This window comes from Larus michahellis, chromosome 24, assembly GCF_964199755.1.
Source record: "Larus michahellis chromosome 24, bLarMic1.1, whole genome shotgun sequence".
Taxonomy (NCBI): Eukaryota; Metazoa; Chordata; class Aves; order Charadriiformes; family Laridae; genus Larus; species Larus michahellis.
The window spans coordinates 3427639-3448075 of NC_133919.1; the positions used below are offsets into that span (position 1 = coordinate 3427639).

Below are 20437 nucleotides of genomic sequence, written 5' to 3' on the forward strand. Positions count from 1 at the left end.
CGTCCCCCTCGGCTCTGCCCTGGGGAGGCCACAGCTGCAGCGCTGGGTCCGGTGCTGGGCTCCCCAGTTGCAGAAGGACGGGGAACTGCTGGGGAGAGTCCAGCGGAGGCCGCGAGGATGATGAGGGACTGGAGCATCTCCGTGCTGGGGAAAGGCCGGAGCCCTGGGGCTGTTCAGCTGGAGAAGAGCAGGCTGAGAGGGGATCTCCTCGACGCTCAGCGAGAGCTAAAGGGCGGGGGGCGAGAGGATGGGGCCGGGCTCCTTCCAGTGGTGCCCGGGGACAGGACGAGGGGCAACGGGCACAAACTGGGACAGGGGAAATTACTCTGAGGGTGGCAGAGCCCTGGCACAGGCTGCCCGGAGAGGCTGTGGGGTCTCCTGCTCTGGGGATATTCCGAACCCGCCTGGAGGCGACCCTGCGCGACCTGCTCTGGGTGACCCTGCTCTGGCAGGGGGTGGGACGAGGTGACCTCCAGAGGTCCCTTCCAGCCCCCGCCAGTCTGCGATTCCTCACCAAAGCCCCCCTGAACCCCCATTTTTCCTGCTGACCAGGGATGTTGAATGAGGCTTTGCCAGAGCCCAGCAGCGGGTCAGTCCCACTGTGCTTTGCTGCGACCCCCCCCCTCCGTCTCCTCTGGCTGAGCCAATCCCCCCCAAACCATCACGTTTCTCCCCTGCCAAACCTCCAGAAAGGCTGAAACCTCGGGGGTTCCCCTGACCACGGCTCCCCCCCTCACCCCGAATCCCACCCCGACCCTCTGCCACCCAGCCGAGATGGATGCTGGCACCAAAAGCCCCGCGCGCTTCCCCGGCGCAGTGGCCCTGGTGTGACAGAAGCAGATGCCGAGGCGTGCTTCCGCGTTGGCAGCTCCGTCCCGCTCCCGGCCGGCTCTTCCGCCCGTGGGAAGCAGCGAGGCGAGGGCAGGACCTGGCAGCCACCCTGGCAGGCGGAGTTTGCAGCCCCAACGCGTCTCTCCTCATGTTTCCCCGGTTTCGGGGGGGATCTGCCTGCCCTGGGCACCCCCCCAACATGCCTGAGGGCACCACCGCTTCCAGGCTGCGGCTCGCCGGGCTGTCCTTCCTCCTCCAAATCCTCACCATCATCCTCTTCGCTGTCTTTGTGCGGTACAGCCCAGAGAGCGGCTCCGGTCCCTGCTCCCAGCAACTCAACTGCAGCTGGAAAAACCGGGATTTGGGTTTTCAGCATCCCCGTGAGTACCCCCGCCCCGGGTGGGTGCAGAGAGTGGCTTTACCTGGTCCCCAGGCGCTGCTGAGGGGGGGGGGCACGGGATGTCACCGTGTCCAAGCCCTGTCACACCGTCCGGCTCGCAGACTCCAGCAGAGGAGGGGGAACATCAAGGCGCAGGGTTGGGGTACCGGCGCATCCCACCCAGGAGGATGGGCGGAAAGCAGACACGCTTGCAAGGATTTCCCACGTGCTTGGACAAAGCCAAGCCCCAAACAGGGATATTTGGGTCTAGGACGTGCGTTTCAGCAGCGGGAGCACAGAGGGGATCGCTGGGTGCAGCCGATAAATCGATAAATCGATAAATCGATAAAGCGGGGGTTGTCCTGCCATCCCCCGAGGCGGGGGAGCACGGCAGCTGCTCCTGGCACTTTGCGGGGGGCTGGAAAACTTCCCACCGACCTGCTGGGTTTGGCAGCGCCAAGGGATTTGCACCGAGCCCCTTTCACGGAGGATTCGGTTCCCTCGGTGCTGCCGCAGGATCCAACGCCGGGCTGCTGGGGGAGAGGGGGTTCCGTCCAGCCGGGAGCATCCTCCTGTGCGCCCGGCATTGCCGCGGGACCTCCTCCTGGGCTGGGGGATGAGGGACCGGTCCCGGCTTCTCTGAGGGAAGGGCAAGGCTTGGGTTGGAAAGGAGCATCCGGAGCGCCCCGGCTGAGGTGGGGGAGCTGAGCCCAGCCGAGCCGCCTGCCAGGGAGCAGGGACCGGGCAGGTTCTCCCGGTTTCGCCTGCCCACGTCACCCCACCCAGCGCAAGCAGTGACTCACGGCTGCGGCGCGGCCCGGCGGGGACAAAGGGCATTTGGCCCAAGTGACAATCAGGTCCCCTCTCCTCTGTTTTCCCACCAGACCGGTCCCATTTTCCTCTTCCTCTTGTCCCGTGGAGCGGGAGGTGACGTTTCCAGGGGCAGCAGAGAGGTCCCGGGGGGTGGCTGACATCTCAGAGCCACCTTCGTGCTGGTTTTAATGGGTGCAGACGGCTCTCGGCCGCCCCGGGAGGTTTCTGGGCTGCAGGGTGACCCGCGCGCGGGTACCGCGGGATCCGCAGAGGGTGGTTTCGGAGTGGCAGGGGCCGCGTCGGGCAGGGACAGCTTTGCCTGTCACTAACACAAGTGACACCCGCTCCTGCTCTCCGCTGGAGGTCTCCAAGGGAGATCCGAGGCTGGATCCACCATGGTTCCAGAGACACGTAGGTGGAACAAGGCTGATTTATATCCGCTGAAGTCTTCAGGTCCCCAAAATCTGTCAGGTCAGGGGGTGTCTGAGCCCCCTCGGGGGTCCCGGCAGGCGGGAGGGTGGCTGCCTGCCCCCGACGCCTCCAGAGCCATCCTTCTGCCTCTGCCCTGCCAGGTTTCCGGCATGTCCACCTCCAAGATCTCCTTGGCTTCGGGCTCCTGGTGGCTTTCCTCGGCCGCTACGGGCCAGGCAGCGTGGCCATCAGCATCCTCGTCGTGGCCTTCGCCATCCAGTGGGCCGTCCTGATCCAGGGGTTTTTGTACTTCTTCCTGAATGGCAAAATTTACGTGGGATCTCAGAGGTAAGGCAGGAGGGAGCTGCTGCCGCCCGGCCGCCATCGCTCTGGCTCCAGCCCTGGCACACTGGCTCCCTCCTCTGTAAAACTCACAGCTCTGCTTTGGAGGAGGGTCATGAGGACAAGTAGCACCAGGTTTCTGGGTGATATGAGTCCCACACTAGTAAGGGCCGTGTAAGTACTGCCGATGTCACAGCCAGGCGTTTAGGGGGGCACGCTGGCCCCCAACCCGCCTCAAGCCCAGCCGTCCCTTTGTCACCAACACCGGCAAGGCTCGGGCTGCCCGTTCAGCTGGCGGAGCGGTGGGACGCGGGGCTGCGGGCTCAGCTCCCGTCCCGTCCCCCCCCCAACCCTGCTATCCCCAGCTCCCCCGCTCGCCCCCCGCCCCCGTCAGCGGTGGGTCCAGCCCCACACCTTCCCCTCTCCTTCCCAGCATGGTCAGTGCCGACTTCTGCACCGCAGCCGTTCTGATCTCCACCGGAGCTCTCCTGGGCAGGGTAAACCCCGTGCAGATGCTGCTGCTCACCCTGCTGGGAGTCACCCTCTTCAGTATCAACGAATACATCCTGCTCAGTCTCATGGGGGTGAGTCAGTGACGGGGGGCGCCACCAGAAAAGGGGGCGACCACGGGTTTAGGCTCCTCATCTCAAGACCTGCCTCGTCTGTAGAGACAAATCCCATATCCCACCTTCCCACACGTTGTTTTTCTGTACTCACCAGGTGAGTGACAGCGGGGGCTGCTTGACTGTCCACACCTTCGGTGCTTATTTTGGCTTGATGGTTTCACGGATCCTGCACCAGCCTCATATGGACAAGAGGAAAGAGCAGCAGGACACGGGGCACCAGCCAGACGTCTTCACTGTGCTTGGTACGGAGCTCAGATCTACAGCGCCCGAGTCATAGACGTGGCGGTGGAAGGACCATCACCAACATTAGGACAGCGTGGCTGTGGCTTTGACCAGCAGAGTCCTGCAAACCATCAAGGACAGAGGTCCTCCACCTCCCTGGGGACCTGTCCTGGGGCTGCATCACCCTCTCCAAGAAAAAGCTTTTCCTCGTGTCCAACCTGAACCTCCCACACCGCAAACTGTGGCCACTTGCCTCTCCTGGCACTAGCAAGGAGTTCCCTTCCCATGAGGGATCAACCCCAACATCAACACCTGCCTGTTCCCCTTCCCTGCAGGAACCATCTACCTGTGGATCTTCTGGCCCAGCTTCGCCTCAGCCACCACGGTCCGTAACAACGCCGAGCCCTGGGCAGTGCTCAACACCTACTTCTCGCTGGCGGCGAGCACCCTGGCCACCTTTGTCCTCTCGCCTGTCCTCTACGAGGAGAGCACCCTGCGGATGGTAGGTCCTCTCCTGGGACAAACCCAAGTCTCATGCACCACCCACGTCCCGTCCTACAGGGGTGGCGAGCACGAATACACAAAAGGGGCTGCCCGTTAGGCTTTCTTAGGTTCATTAAGACCCAGTTTGATCCCTGAGGAAGCCCAAATCCACCCAGCCCTATGCTGATGTCCTCCATGGAGCCAATTTCCCTGACCACGTCCTGCTCCATCAGGTTCAGATCCAGGATGCCACCTTGGCTGGGGCGGCTGTGATGGGTATGGCTGGGGAGATGCTGGTCACCCCCTTCGGGGCCCTCATCGCGGGGTTTCTGGCTGGCTTGATCCCCCCGCTTGGCTTCAGATTCCTCACGGTGAGTTCTCTGGGGACACAGGTGCCAGGTCAGGGGACCACCCGCCCTTTGGGGGAGGCTGCATCACCAACCTGCAGCTCCCAAACCTGCAAACACCGAGCCGCTGCGCAGCCCCCCACCCCCGGCTGAGCATCCCCCATCCCAACCCCAGCTCTTCCTTACGCTCTCCCCAGCCCGTCCTGCGCTCCAGGCTGAAAACCCAGGACACGTGTGGGATTCACAACGTCCACGGGCTGCCGGGGATCCTGGGCGCCCTGCTGGGGACGCTGCTGACGGCACTGGCCACTGCCGATGCTTACGGTGGCAGGTGAGAAGAGCCAGAGTCAGGGGTGGCAGGGACTCCGTGCGCCAAACTGGGGCCACCACGACCCCTAAAATCAGGGATGCTCCATGCACCCCTTTATAGCACATCGCCCGGAGCCACGAGCACAGCTCCCCATTTCCCTGCTGGGGAGAACAAGCTCCCCAAAACCCCGTCCCTGCTCCGGCTTGCAGGCTGGAGCTCATCTTCCCGCTGGTGGCCCAGGGCAGCCGGACAGCCACCGACCAGGCACTCTGCCAGCTCTGCGCCCTCCCCGTCACCCTGCTGCTGGCCAGCCTCGGGGGCTGCCTGACGGGTGAGTTTTGCCTCCGGTGGGACGGGACAAAGGGTGCGAGGGGCAGGGGAATCCATGCATTTTGGGGGGGAAAAGCCAGGAGCAGCCCCAAAGCGGACATTCGTCATCATTTGAGCCAGCAATGTGCCCTCGTGGCAAAGAAGGGCAATGGTGGCCTGGGGTGCGTTAAAAAGAGCGTGGCCAGCAGGTGGAGGGAGGTCATCGTCCCCCTCGGCTCTGCCCTGGGGAGGCCACAGCTGCAGCGCTGGGTCCGGTGCTGGGCTCCCCAGTTGCAGAAGGACGGGGAACTGCTGGGGAGAGTCCAGCGGAGGCCGCGAGGATGATGAGGGACTGGAGCATCTCCGTGCTGGGGAAAGGCCGGAGCCCTGGGGCTGTTCAGCTGGAGAAGAGCAGGCTGAGAGGGGATCTCCTCGACGCTCAGCGAGAGCTAAAGGGCGGGGGGCGAGAGGATGGGGCCAGGCTCCTTCCAGTGGTGCCCGGGGACAGGACGAGGGGCAGCAGGCACAAACTGGAATATTACGGTTCATCTGAATATGAGGAAAAACTTCTTTGAGGGTCCCAGAGTCTCCTTCTCTGGGGATATTCCGAACCCTCCTGGAGGCGACCCTGCGCGACCTGCTCTGGGTGACCCTGCTCTGGCAGGGGGTGGGACGAGGTGATCCCTTCCAGCCAGTCTGGGATGCTGTGAGCAGTCGGGGAGGGCAGAGCCCAGCACAACCCCCCCCACCACCCCCCTCCGGTGCCGGTCCCGGGGCTGTCCCCGTCCCCGGGCTCCGCGGAGCCCAGCCCGGCGCTGCCGCTAGATGTCAGGGGAAGCCCAGCGAGAGGAGCCGCGCTGGGCCGGTCGCCCCGCTCTCAGACGCCCTCGCCCGGCTTTCGGGCATCCTCAGGAGCCGTCCTGAAAACGAAAGGGCTGAGATCTCCCCCGGACACGCGGTACCTGGAAAACCCCGGCCTCCGAGAGGTAAAGCTGGGGCTTTGCTGGTGAAAAAAAAAAAGGGGGTTGCGGAGCTCAGGCAGCCGCGGGGGGTGGATGCTCCCCGGCTGCCGATACCTCCCCTCCTCTCGCCGCAGCGTTTAGGGTGGGAGGCAGCTTCGTTAAACCCCCCACCCAGCCCCGATTTGCCCCCAGCAGGGCCCATTTCTGCCCCCCTCCATGTCTGTGCCTTGTCGCAGGTGGCCGAGGAAGGAGGCGACCGCAGGGCGAGCAGAAAGGAGCCGAGCACCAGCACCTTGGTCTGATGACCCCGACCCTTCGGTGAGGTCCCGCACCACCGGGTTCAACCCTCTGCCGGCATCGCCAGTGCCAGGCAGCTTCTGGCAGCTTGTATTTCCCAGCAGCCTGCTCCGGAGACGGCCAAGTTTGTCGCCAGGTGGGAGCCAGCTCCCGGTCCCAAAGGTTTTGGGAGCAGTCGGGTGCCCACGGGCCTTTGCAGGGCGAAGAGATGCCGCAGTGATACGGGTGCTTGCTGTGGGAGCGACCTGGCTTGCTCCAGGGACACCTCGGGGTGTCCAGACTTGGCTCAGCCACTTCCCCTCTCCGCTCCGTGCCTCAGTTTCCCCGACTACGGCTCTCCCAAGAGAGGAAGGCAATGAGGGGGGGCTGTGTCGGGGAAGGGGCTCCACGGAAACCAGCAGAGACTTTCTACGGACACTTTTGCACACAACAATTAAAACACGGCGATCTTTTGCAGCTTCAGGATTTACCAAGTGAATTTACACAGAACCTGCCCGGCTTTGCTGCCCGAGTTTCCTTCAGGCTTCTTTCCAGGGAGGAAAGCAGGACACACACACCCCCACACACACTTCACCCTAAAGGCTGGTGGGTTTCATGGATTGCCCCATCCCCATTGTGTCCCCCGCCACCCCCAGGGGGGTACCCTCCCGGAGCCTTGGCCACTGCCTGGAGCAGCCAGTACCTGGGGGGCAAGAGCAGGGTGACACCGGGGTCCCCCGCACAGGGGTGACCCCTGCCTTCCCCTGACCACTCATCACCTTGCAGCGGGGCCTGGGGCCAAAAAATGTCCCCCCTCCCCAAAACAGGAAAGTGGCCCCCAACACGCAGCCCCGAGGGATGCTCCCCTGGCCATTGCAGCCCCCCTGCTCCCCGGGACCCCCGGCAGCACCCAGCATCCCATGTCCCCACACGGCCCTCACAGAGAGGGTCTCACCCTGCCTGCCCCATGTGCGGGCAGCAGCCCCCAAACCTGCCGCAGAGCCGCTCGGAGCACCCCGGGAACGTGTCAGCTCCCAAAGGCCTGGGGGGCCCTGCAGCACCTGGAGCAGGGGCACAGCCCCACAGGGCACCCGGAGGGGCGATGGTGGCCGTGCCGGGGGTCCCCAGTGGGACCCACACCCCCAGGGGCAGCTGCCAGACGCTTTCACACCTCCAGTGCCAGACTCCAGCGCTCGCCATGGGGGGTTCCCGCGGGCGCAGGCGTCCCCAGCTGCCACCGCTGTCCCCCGGGGAGGGGACGGCAGCCCCGTCCCACGCAGAGGGGACAGGGAGTTCAGGGCCAGCGCAGTGAGGTTTGGGGTCAGTGGTTTGCTACCCAAAGTGGCCACGTTGGGGACCATCTTGTTTTAATACCTGCTGCTGTTGAAACACATTTTTTTTTAAATTATTGCATCAAAGATGAAAAAAACCCCAACTATCACCTGGCTGACGGCTGACCATAAAACACTAAACCATAAAAACCAGAAAACATTCCTTTTTAGGGATGTTCTAGAAAGGCTCTTTATCCTTTCTAAAAGGAATTAAATCAAACTAGAGAAAATTTGGGGTCTGAAGCATTGCTCCACAGCAGAAATTCAAAACTTCTCACTTTGATCGAAGTCAAACCATCACTTTTAACTTGTCCAGTTTCAGCTGTTCGTTACAGAAAACCTGGTGAAACCACCACATCTGCTAAATGCTTCGGTGCCACCGAATTTCCACGACAAAACACGGGGAAGCGGGCCACGAGGAGGCTCCGTCCCTGCTGCCACCACAGGCCCTGGGGAGGGTCTCCCTGTCCCCGCTCCGTGCAGAGACCCCAGCCCCACTCTGCGCTCAGGTCGTGGGGCAGGACACATCCCACATCCCCACGGCACGCACCATGCTCTGGGAGGATCATAGAACCGTGGAATGGTTTGGGTGGGAAGGGACCTTGAAGACCATCCCGTCCCACCCCCTGCCCTGGGCAGGGCCACCTCCCACCAGCCCAGGTGGCCCCAAGCCCCGTCCAACCTGGCCTTGAACCCCTCCAGGGATGGGGCAGCCACAGCTTCTCTGGGCAACCTGGGCCAGGGGCTCACCGCCCTCGGAAGAAGGAATTTCTTCCCCACATCTCATCTCAATCTCCCCTCTTTTGGTTTCAACCCATTCCCAACGTCCCGTGGCTCCCCTCCCTGCTCCAGAGTCCCTCCCCAGCTTTCCCGGAGCCCCTTTAGGGGCTCCAAGGTCTCAGCGGAGCCTTCCCTTCTCCAGGCTGAACAAGGATGAAGGATGCGAGAGGGAGAAGCGGCACGAGGGCTGGTGCCCCAGTATGGGGCTGCCAGGCTCCATCCAGCACCCGCAGCCCCGGCGTGCGGGGCTCAACCCCAGCCCCACGTCGCCCCCTCCCGCCTCACCTCCTTCCCACCCCTCTCCTCCTCTTTCCCAGGCAGCCCCTTTCCCCCCTTTTTGATCTCCTCACAGCACGTTTCAAAAGGAACCCACTGCGAGGGGAAGAAAAGCCCCTCCAGTGAGATCATTGCGAGACCCCCAGACGCAGGGCTCGGGTGTGAAATGGACCTCCCTCCTCCTCCTCCTCCTCCTCCTCCTCCCCTTGCCCGGCCCCCCCAGCCCCTCTGAAAGGCTGTTATGTTTTGTAATCGGATTAGGGGAGCCCTGCGCCCTCCCTGCTCCCATTTACCAGCGCGACCAGCTTGCGCGCCGCCACTCTTCCCCGCGGATTGTTTAAGTGAGCCGGGCGCGAGCGGCGAGCTCGCCCGTGCAGCGGCGAGGGTAGGTTGGGCCGGCGAGAGCCTGAAAGGTTTAGTCAGCGAACAAATTGCTTCTCTGTAGGGGCCGTTTTCTTCCCCAAGTTGAACATAATGATGGCAGTTTGGCGAACAGATGGTGCAGCCTAAGCAGATAATCCCGCCGGCCCCGCTCGCTCGGGGAGAGGCAGCGCCGGCTCTGCCCGCGGCTCCGGGGGCCCGTCCCGGGACAGGCGGGTCACCGCGGTGGCTGGGTGACAATCACACCCCGGGAAGGCACGAGGAGCTTGGGCGAGCACCCCACCTTCACACCTCTTCTGCTCCCAGGGTGGTTTGGGTGCCAGACGCCGCTCGTGCCTTAGTTTCCCCAGCCCCGCTCTCTGCTCCGCCGCTTTTCAAAGCAGGGCTCACCCCGCCCCGATGCACCGCGAGACGGCACCACTTTCCCTGCCCAGGAGCAGAGGACGGCTGAGAAAAAGCTCATTTTATTCTCATTTTGCCTCTCCCTCCAACAATACTCAAGATGCGGAAAGAGCTGGAGACACGAATTCCGGCAGCTCGCAGGGGCTGGGTGCCCGGCGTGCATGTGTCAGGCTCAGCCAGGCTGGGACCTGCCGGCTAAAGACTTTTTTTTTATTTAAAATACACCAGCAGGAAAAGCCCGAGGCCCCGCCAACACGACGCGGGCAGGGGAGGGCACGGACACATCCGCGTGGAGCAAGCCCTTCCTGTGTCACGCCAGCACCAGGGACCCCTTCCCCGCGCCCGCAGCCTGCAGGACACGCTCCAGACGCGCCACATCGCATCCCTGCTTCCCGGGGGGGTTGTTTAATTCGTGTTTTCTCCCCCACACACACCTCTGCCAGCTTTGTCCCCTGGGATGCCCGAGGCTGACAGCTCCCTTGCCCTCTCCCGCGGCAGCCCAGCTGCCAAGAGACCTGCCGAAATCACCTCTTGCTAATGCAGGAGCTCCATCAGCTGCTCGAAGGGGGTTTTCCAAGGAAAAGCAATAACAAGATCTATCTGTTACAGCTGGGGGAAACTAAGGCACACAAAGAGGCGCCCGAGAGTCCATTGGAATTAGAGGCAGGACAAAGCCCGGACTCCTGGCGCTCCTGGCGTACGCGTCCTTACACATCCACAGCCCCCACCGTCTCCCCACCCCCAGGAACAGCTGATGCCGTGTGCTGTTTGATAGAAAGCCAGCTAATCATCTTTCCCACCTTCGTTAGAGTGTGAATCGTTAGCCGAGCGACACCTGTAAAGCTCCTTGTCAGACGAGGCTGGTGCACACGTCTAATAATGGGCACCATATGGGAGAGGGAAGGCTCGGGAGAGGAGCAGGGGCCTGACCATCTCCGTGATGAACAAAGAGCAGCGCCTGATGGCTTCCCATCGCGGCAGAGCATCACCAGCACCGGCACGGGGCCGGTTGGAAGGACCGGCAGTTCTGTGCTGCAGCAAGGGAAGAGCCCGGGCAGCGCCGGCGGTGGAGGAAGAGCCACCGCTCCTGGGACTAAACATCTCGCTATCCATCTGAGCGGCCCCTGCCCTTTAGAAAACAAAACCAAAAAGCAAACCACTTGAGGGTGTGGGTTAAAGGCAGGAGAGCCACCGAGCCCTGCTCCCCACAGCGCACCCAAAGCCCGGGGCCGGGGGTCCCAAACCCACCGAGGGACATCCCGCCGTCCCTCGGAGCATCCTCTCCCCGCCAGCCTGGGCACAGGCCACCCGTGGGTGCACACTTCCCGGGACCCACGGGTTATACGGTGACGGAGAGGACACGGCGTGAATTAGGGACGGGTCCCTGCCTTGGGGCTGATCCAGAGTCGCCCAGCCTCCCTCCCTGACCCCAAACTTGGGGGACAGAGCGCAGCCCCCCTCTGCCAAGCCACCCCCGGGACAAAAGCCCCCACCGTCTTCCACCCGCTGCAATTAAAGCCCCGTTTTCAGGCCCCCATTCATCGCCAGCGGCGTAATGAGCCTCCGGGCACCATCAAAGGGGGCAAAGCAATTAAAATCGCTGGTGGCCGCATGGGTGGCTCCGGCCTTGGCTGCTGCCGGTGCCCGTTTCGGGGCAAACAGGCAACGCCAGGGCGGGCAGCGCCTGGAAGCGCCGCCTCTCCACCGCGGGCGAACAATCGGCTCGTTCTTCCCCGGGTTAAAAGAATAATAAAATAAAATAAAGAGGGAATAAAGGCCCCCAGTAAAACTGGGAGTCAAGTTTATTTACAAACTGAATATGAAGTGAAGGGCCCGGAACAAAGGTGTTATGTAAGGGACAGTCACTAAGGGGCTCTTTACCCACGCTAATTGCCACTTGCTCCGCGATATCCATTTATCTTCCAGCTGAAACGGCCTCCTCGGGCTCGCGGGTTCAAGCACCGCTTGTGCACGAAGCTGCCCGGCACAATTAGCCCGCGGGAGCAGCGGGCGATGCAATCCCACCCCCCGACCCCACCGGGAAGCCTCGCGTCTCCCCCTCAAAAAAACGGGGATCGTGTCCGGAGAGGTTGGATGTGCCGACGGCTTGGTCGGGAGAGATGCTGCCCTGCGTGGGGTTTCGGCGTTGGTTGTGTAATGGGGAGGGACGAGAGGGCTCGGTTCTGCTGGAGAAGACCTCCAGGTCCCTGCATCAGCCCTGCCCGAGGGGTGACGAGCAGCAAACCCTCACGGGCTGCCCACGGGAGAGGCTGCAGATCAGAGAATCAGGGAACGGTTTACGTTGGAAGGGACCTGAAATATCACGGCCGGGAAAGAAGAAGATCCGGAGAGGATGAAAGACCCTGGCGTTTGCGATGGTGTTTCCAAACGGTCCGGCTGGCAACTGCCCTCAGATGCAAAAGATCGAAGGGCAGGGAATGGCAATAAATGAAAAACCACGGGGAGAAGCTGCCGTGATCGCTGCTGAGCCCTGCAGCACGTGGCCTCTCTGCTCCTGTCCCCGCTCTCGCCCTCGGAGCATCCAGGGGTGCGAGGGACCAGGGAGGGCCCGTTAGCTCTGCTCCGGCCAAACCAGCGGCGGAGGGAGGGAGGAAGAGGAGACGGCAGCATCCCCCGGAGCCGAGAGGTCAATTTTATTGACAAACCGCCTCTTGAATGGAGCGCGGGGAACAAAGCCGGCCCTCAGCCCGGGTCAATCGGGACTGTGTAAAGCGAGGGGCCGGCACTAGCGGCCCCGGGAAAGCCCTCCAGGCGAGTGGCCTTTACCACCGTGTTTGCATAACCCTTGACCCCTCCTTTGGGGGTTTAATTGAAATCCCAGCTTGGTGACAAATTGGCATGACCAGCGGGCCGGAGGGTGGGAGGACGAGCGTGGAAGCGATGCTGGGAAACCCTCTCCCTGCTCCGGCAAAGACCGACCCGTTGCCCTTTCCCGTCCTGGCACGGGCGCTTTACACCCAAATTGAGTGTGTTAATCACAGCCTGCTCCTTCCTCTCCCCCCACCTCCCTGTCACGGTGGGCTTTGGACAGGCAAAGCAGCCCTGGAGCAGGCAGGCACCGCCTGGAGATGCGCGAGGCTCCGTCAGAAAAGCCCATTTAGACTGAAGACTCCTTGGACTGAGATGCTCTGACTGTTCCTCCACCACAGAGCTCGTTAGCGCCCGATAGAGTCATTTGCGGTTTGCACCCTGGCAGAACCCTCGCCACACAGACGCCTCTCCTCTCCCCGTCCAAAGGGAAGGCTCACGGCCCTTCACCAGTCTTTTGTCTTTAAGTAAAAACTGCTTTTGGGGGTCAAGAGTAGAAAGGAGATTCTGAAAAAGAAATACAACTAAAGCCCCGAAGTGGTTCCCCCCCGCAAGGCTGGGGATCGAAAAACTGACATTGAGCCAAGTGGGGCTGAAGTCTTCCCGTTTCACAAGTTCCCGGGAGAGGGGTGAGAAATGACAGACGCACCCTCGTGATCGCAGAAATCTCATTTTCTGCAGAAAGCGGACTGGGGGAAAAAGAAAAAACAAAAAAAAAAAAAGGAAAAAAAAAAAAAAAAGAGGAAAGAGCCCCAAATCAGCCACCTCAAAATCCCCATCCCTTTCGCAGAGCATTAGCAGCAGCTCAGCGATGCGGAGCCGTGCTGCGCGAAGGCACCACTGCACCTGAGCTGGATGCCAAGGTGGGTATTGCTGCTGGCTAAAGGGACTCTGCGGAGCTACAGCATAATAATCCTCCGAAACACCGATATTTTTCCCTTCGCTTTCCCCCCACCCCCGTCCCAGAACACTCTAATCATCAGCTGCTGGGATTAGACTGCCGCGTTTTCCTGCCCACAGGTAGGATATTTAATATTTTACGTTCCGTAGATCATCCGAGAGCTCTCCCAGCTGCTCTTTAAAGGGGCTGGATTAACGGCTTGCCCCACGGGCAACCAGAGCCCCAAAGCGCAAACGGCAAGAGTGGGGCTTGAACCAATTCCAACCTAAACCCGGGCCGTTCCCGCGTACCGGCAGGAGCCCAAGCATCACCGAGGCTCCTGCCCACGCCGTTGCTGGCTCTGCCCTTGCGGCCGGTCCTGCGGGACGTCGCGGGGTCTGGTGAAGCGTCCCACGCTTCGGAGCATCGATCGCCTTTTTGCGGTACCAACAGGAGACTTTCACTCGGAAGCGGGCCGCCGCACGCCCAACTTGCGCTAAATCACCTTAAAAGCAGAGTGGCCCCGCTTTTGAGGCGAAATCCCAAAACATCCCCATTTGTGCCCGGCTTCACCATCCGTACGTCATTTGCAAAGCATTTACAGGGATTTTTACGTACCCCAAAACACTTTTAAGTGCAGGTTTCGTGTCTGTCACCTGTCACTGATTAATACATTTCATCGCTATTATCACTATTAAGACGTGCGTCCATCCAATTCGTAAACAAGACACCCCCCCGACGAGGAGGGAGCCAGCAGTCGCCAGGGTTTGTTTCAAGGAGGTGCAGCCACGGAGGTGATGAGGCTTTTAAGAACAACCCCTCGCCCTCTCCTTTTGTAGCCCTCAAACTGGTTTGCGAAAGAGAACCAGATCACCAGGGTGCAGAAGGAGAGGCGCAAGCTGGGAGGTGACTTGCCTCCCGCAACTCCAATAACCTGGGAGCACCGGTGGGGACTGGGATGGCCGATCCCTTCGTCCTCCCCACGCAACCTCGGAGTTCGCCACGTTTCAAGGGAGAGAAGCGCGCTGCGATTTTGCGCTGCTGGACCTCCTTTACCTCCCAGCCCCACACGCCCCGGGGAACAAATCCAGGATGGTTTCATCCCCCCACGCTTTCTCTCCCCACATCCCAGGACAACCGGGTCCTCACGCTCCGCTGGCTGTCACTTAGCCACCTTCCCTCGGGTGACTATTCCTCCAAACAACCTTCGGTTTCCACCAGTTGAGGTTCTTAGGGGCTTCTTGCACAAAACCCTTTGAGGTATTTCACGCAGGGCTTGAAAAGGCTCCTGCTTCCTCTGGGGGGCATTATCATGACAACCGGCTTTAATTCAGCGCGGATCCAGGCTCCCAGCTGGATCCTCAGCCACGCCAAGTCCCCCCGACACCCTTCGGCTGGCACGGAGAGGCCAAAGGAGCGCGCGGGTCCCAGGATCACGGGGAACTGGCCCAGCCCCATTTCCCAGTCCCCATCCTCATATATATTCCCTCCCAGTCGCCCCGCGCTTTTCTCTGCGTGTTCTTCTTTTGCGAGAGCTGCCCTCCTCTTCCCCACTCCCACCGGGCGCTTCCCCCCTCCCCGCGGTCCTCCTCTGTCCCCGGCATCCCCCTTTCTCTCGGCTCTCTATAAACAAAGCGCCTCAGTGTCTGGGGGAAGAAAAGTTGCATTATGCAAATGGGAAAAAGCGAACAGGAGATTTCTCACTCCGAGAACCCCCATTCCGGGCCTGCACCTCGGTTTCCATGGCATGACCAAAGCCTGCTGGAGGCTGGTTTGCATACGGATGAGAGAGGAGATGAAATCAGCACGAAAGCCCATCGCTGACAGAACGCCATTGTTTAGCCCGTCTGATTTGGAGGCTAATGAAACGCCATTAAAAAAAAAAAAAATGAAAGAAAGAAAAAAAGAAAGAAAAAGAAAGAAAGAAAAAGAAAGAAAGAAAGAAAGAAAGAAAGAAAGAAAGAAAGAAAGAAAGAAAGAAAGAAAGAAAGAAAGAAAAAGAGAAAGAAAGAAAAAGAGAAAGAAAGAAAGAAAGAAAGAAAGAAAGAAAGAAAGAAAGAAAGAAAGAAAGAAAGAAAGAAAGAAAGAAAGAAAGAAAGAAAGAAAGAAAGAAAGAAAGAAAGAAAGAAAGAAAGAAAGAAAGAGAAAGAAAGAAAGAAAGAGAGAAAGAAAAAAACCCCGCTGCTTTCATCCTGGCTTTGGTCAGTGACGGGGAGGGGGGGTTAAACATGACGATGGAAGATTGTCTGCACGATCGGGCTTGGGGTGAAGGCATTCTGGCACCGGGGAAGGAAATTCCCAGGATGCACTGCCCCTGCGAGCTGGAGCGATGCCGACGGGAGATGGTGCTGTGGGCAGGGCGCTGGGCTGGGAGCAGCTGCGAAAGGAGAGGAGATCCAGCAGCGCCCGGCGTGAAAATCCCGCGCCCCACCGACGCTCGACAGCAGCCACAGAACCCGTCCGTCCCACAGCACGTCTCAAAGAGCGTGTTGACCCACTCAAAAACACACCGTGGCCAGGAAAGGCACTGGAGCAAGGGCATGGGCTGGGATCAGGTTCTCCTGGTCACAGGAGAGGAATGGTTTTGGAGTGGAATGAATTAAAACCTGTGAAATCAAAGGCCAGAGCGGGAAGAGGGTCAGCGAGCAAGCATGGCGCATCAGCACTCCTCCACCACGCGAGCTGTGGCCATGCTGGTGGAGAGGGAAGAGCCACGTGCATCTCAAAGGAGAACACAAAATAGAGAGAGGAACACTCACGGGGGCCCCATCTCCCCCACCCCAACAGCCTCCTTGGGCTATTCCTGATGCATCAGGCTGAGGAGGACCCAGCCCCTCTCAAAGGAGGTGGGGTGGATGGATGGAGCCTCTCTCAGAGTGGTGAGATGGATGGAGCCCCTCTCAAAGGAGAGTTGGGTGGATGGAGTCCCTCTCAAAGGAGGTGGGATGGATGGATGGATGGATGGATGGATGGATGGATGGATGGATGGATGGATGGATGGAGCCCCTCTCAAAGGAGGTGGGGTGGATGGATGGAGCCCTTCTCAGAGTGGTGAGATGGATGGAGCCCCTCTCAAAGGAGAGTTGGGTGGATGGAGTCCCTCTCAAAGGAGGTGGGATGGATGGATGGATGGATGGATGGATGGATGGATGGATGGAACCCCTCTCAAAGGAGGTGGGGTGGATGGAGCCCCTCTCAAAGGAGGTGGGATGGATGGATGGATGGATGGATGGATGGATGGATGGATGGAGCCCCTCTCAAAGGAGGTGGGGTGGATGGATGAAGCCCCTCTCAGAGTGGTGGGGTGGATGGAACCCCTCTCAAAGGAGAGTTGGGTGGATGGATGGAGCCCCTCTCAAAGGAGGGTTGGGTGGATGGATGGAGCCCCTCTCAAAGGAGGGTTGGGTGGATGGATGGAGCCCCTCTCAAAGGAGGGTTGGGTGGATGGATGGAGCCCCTCTCAAAGGAGGGTTGGGTGGATGGATGGAGCCCCTCTCAAAGGAGGGTTGGGTGGATGGATGGAGCCCCTCTCAAAGGAGGGTTGGGTGGATGGAGAGGTGGGGTGGATGGAGCAGGAGCACGGCTGTTTGGCTCTGGGCCCCGGGTAGCTCTCCTCCCCTCGCCATGGCCACCCAGTCCCTTTCCCCCTGCCCCGCTGCCAACGGCACATTGTCTCCAGTGTGTGCCTTCCAGAACAGCGTGATTGGCCTTGAAAGGGCTGATTTGCTTTCCCTGGCCCATTGAAACGCCGGAGACCAAAGCCTGTTCCCTCCAGGCGCTTGGAAACCTGGCACCCTTTCCACTTCACTTCCCCGTGCCCCTCAGCCCAGGGGCTCCTGCTGAGATTTTGCTGTCAACAGAGTTTTGTTCCCTTTCTAGGGCGGCGCAGAAGGGACACAAGGACCTTGAAAATGGCAGCTTTTTTGACACCGCTATTCTCCTTCGACCCCCCTGGCTGAATAAACAGCTCAGAAAAATGGAGTTTACTGTATTTCCTCCTCAGGGGGAAAACACTGCATCTTGGTCCTAATTAATTTACCTAATTAACATTATCTTCATTGGGTCTGTATGCAAAGAACTCTTTCTGTACTGGCCGGGACAGGGGAAAAAAACAGGAATAAAATATATTCAGGCATCGCCCAGCCCCGACTGTAAAAGGGACATCGCAGAAAGAAATGCGCTGCCCCGATCATTCCAGCCTGGGAGAAAGCGGCCAAGGGAGAATCGTCTCCACCTCAACCTCCTCCTTTTTGCGAACAGGGCACAGGATGGGGCCGTTTTACCCCACGCCAGCCTCTCGAGGCTGTGCAGTGCGTCTCCTCGGGGAGTTAACCGCTGGGGATGCTCGGGTGGATGAAGCTTATGGCAGGAGGGAGCCCAAGGGAGACTGTGACTGAAGGGAGCCAGGAGGATGCCCATGAGCAGGCTAAAATTCAAGCTGCCGGGCTGACTCCTCCGCTGCAAGCTCTCTGCCAATTTATACCCGCCGGGGAGCCTGCCCCGTGTTCACACCCCGAATTTTCCTGGGGTTTGCCCAGGTCCTGGGTGGTGGGTGCCGAGGAGACAGAGGGCCCTGCGAACCCTCCTCCTTCCCCTCTCCCGCCTAGCAAAGCCCTGCTCTGCTATTTTGTTCTTTTCCCTGCCAGATGCCAGCTCTCTTCAGCCTTTTTCTTCTCCCCACGCTTTGCTTTGCCGCATAGTTCCGGAAATCAGAAACAAAAGGAGAGGAAAGAAAATAGGCTGGATCTGGTTGGGGGGGGGGCGGGAGAAGGGGGAGTTTCCCTTCCGTTAAGCTTTTTGCAGCTCTCCCTGCCTCCCGATATGAGACAATCTGTGGCATGCCACATGACGAGCGCTGGCACCCACGTGTGCGTCCACGTGATGCGATGCCCGGCTATGCCAGGCTGCGGGATGGAGGGGAAAGGGGAGAAGCTGTGTTTGCAGCCTGGATCCCTTCGTCCGGAGAAACGGGAGGACACAGAAGAGAGAAGTTCCTCCCTGCTCCCAACCTGCATGCTCAAAGCCCTGCCGAAACCCACGTGTTGGGGGAAAAGCGTCCCCAGGCAGTGTGCTTGCAGGCTTTTGTGGTTTAGTTTATGCAGGAAGATCTGCGCTTTCAGGGCAGGACGTGGACTCGGTCCCACTGTTGCTATTGGGGCCACTATGGATCAGATTCCAGCAGCCGAAACTTCCTAAGCACCGTGAACGGCGGAGTCTGAGCCGCACATCTCTGCCGCCACCTCTTCCCGTCATCCCCCCTTTGAACGAGACTCTCAGCACGGGTTTAGGTGTCCCCGTCATCCAAACCATTTGATTTACAGACATTTTTGCTTTATAAAGGGAAATCCCCCACCCCGGGCTTCATAACCATTAGCTGAAATGGCCAACAACCATCCTAGAATTTGTTTTCCGTACTAAAATAAAAGTCCCAGCTCGGTGTGCGTTTCCATTTGGAAACGTCAGCTCCGCACAGCAGCCCACTGCCTTTCCCACTGCCCTTGATTTACCGCGGCACTGAATTTTAACGACGAGATAAGCAGTTCTCATCCTCGGGATCCGCGTCAGGATTCTGCACGGCAGAGGAGGAACGGGCAGAAACCTCTGATGGACGAGGAGGAGAGAGGGAAGGTCTCAGAGGCATCACCCTCTGCTTTGCTTCATTCAGGGAGAGCCGGAGCACACCTCCAGCCCTGGGAATCGAGCCGAAGCCAGCGCGAAGCCTGTCCAAGCAAGGCAGGGACAGGTGGGCTCCAGCCACTAGTAGGAGCTGCAAAGTGTGACTCTGAGCAGCAATAAGAGCTGAGAAAATGGGCCAGAAAGGGATGCGCCGAGGGAGAAACGAGGGCTAGCATGGCTCTGCTGCTCCAAGCACTGGTTTTCCATGGCTTCGCCTCCCAGGTTGTGTTCTCCCGCCCCAGATCCTCTCCAGGCTGTTGGAGGAAGAGCACAGCGAGCACAGGGTCTGCTCTCGTTCCCAAAGCCAAGCCCCGTGTCACCTCGGCAGAGCACAGGGCTGACAAACGCGACGGCAAGCACCAACCCTGCAACGTCACCTTGCCAAAAGCTGGCATCGCCACAGCCCGACTGAAACTCAGCTCTTTCCTGGAGGAGAGACCTCAGACATCTTCACCTGCCTGCTGGACCAGAGGGGAGATGCTCCCACCATCAGAAACCTGCCATTAGCAGCAGGTGCTTTGTCCGCCCCATTTCCAGCTGCTGCTAGACTTTCAGTAATTCTCAGTGACCTCATTTTCCCTTAATTTTGTAAATCATTTTTGGGGTTGCTGTTTTTCATTTTACTCTATTTTATTTTTTTTTTAATTTGTTGTTGTTTCCCTCTGAGCTGGAGTTTGTCATTTAATCAACTTAGACCCAGATAGCCTGGAGGGTGTTTGGGGAAGGGGGGCAAGGGGAGGGGGGAAGAATGAAAACGCTAATGTCACATCACCTCCCTAAAATGAGTTTTAATTGTAATCCTTTAATCCCTCTCAGATGGCCCTCTCTCCACTGATGTTTTTCATAATTATTCCTTGCCATTTTCCCATCGGTCTAAGGAGTGTCTTCAAGAGGGAGGGGGTGGAGAAAAGGCCCTTTTATAAAATAATAATAATGGGCCAAATTAAGACACAAAGAGGGAAATAACAAGGGGGCAAGGTCTGCAGAGACAGAATGGGGATTATTAATGCCTCCCCCCTCAGAAATTTCAGTGATGGTGCTCTCAGCCACCCCAATCAGTGGGCAATTGAGGCTTGTTTGCTCGAGTGGCTGCACCCTCCTACAATGACCCACATTTAGCCAAGTGGCTGCATTGACAGAGGACCAGGTGCGCAGGATTGGGAAACCGCCTCCAGGCAGCGTCTCGCCAGCCCGCCCTGCTCAGCACAGAGGGGTCTGCACAGGGCCGGCCACCTCCAGGATGGTTCCCACCTGCCCGAGCTGCCGTCTGGACCCCAGGCTGAGATGGGCAGTGGGAACATCCCCTCCATCACTGCTGAGCACCTCTGCCACCCTGGAGAGCTTTGAAGGGCATCGTTCCCACTGCTGATGCCAGCTATCAGCCCCTTCGCCCTCTTGAAATGAGTTGTAACTCATCTCTTGCTCTCACTCAGATGGAGCCTGAAGGATGCCAGAGAGGAAAGGGACTGCATTCCCCAGCAGCGGCAGACAAGGACATGGTTGGGTGGGGAAGCAGGTCAGAAAGGGTCTTTGTGGACCTGCCCAGGGGCCACCGAGCCGGCAAGGCTACC

The 20437-nt window shown here is 59.5% G+C and overlaps 1 protein-coding gene across 1 annotated transcript; it reads left to right on the forward strand.

Moving 5' to 3' along the window:
* Positions 1-946: 946 nt before the first annotated feature.
* On the forward strand, positions 947-6795 carry RHBG (Rh family B glycoprotein). The gene is made up of 10 exons (XM_074566449.1): positions 947-1211; positions 2596-2782; positions 3210-3360; positions 3497-3644; positions 3960-4126; positions 4341-4478; positions 4652-4785; positions 4974-5095; positions 5986-6059; positions 6272-6795. Exons 1-10 carry the CDS (start codon positions 980-982, stop codon positions 6335-6337), a joined length of 1419 nt encoding a protein of 472 aa, XP_074422550.1. The 5' UTR covers positions 947-979; the 3' UTR covers positions 6338-6795.
* The last annotated feature ends 13642 nt before the right edge of the window (positions 6796-20437 follow it).

Bases quoted from the DNA above. Each gene is read 5' to 3' on its own strand.
- RHBG (XM_074566449.1), top strand. From the start codon at position 980: ATGTTTCCCCGGTTTCGGGGGGGATCTGCCTGCCCTGGGCACCCCCCC. The intron at 4,786-4,973 runs GTGAGAAGAGCC...TCCGGCTTGCAG, and splicing joins GCCGATGCTTACGGTGGCAG to GCTGGAGCTCATCTTCCCGC. The intron at 5,096-5,985 runs GTGAGTTTTGCC...GGGCATCCTCAG, and splicing joins CCTCGGGGGCTGCCTGACGG to GAGCCGTCCTGAAAACGAAA.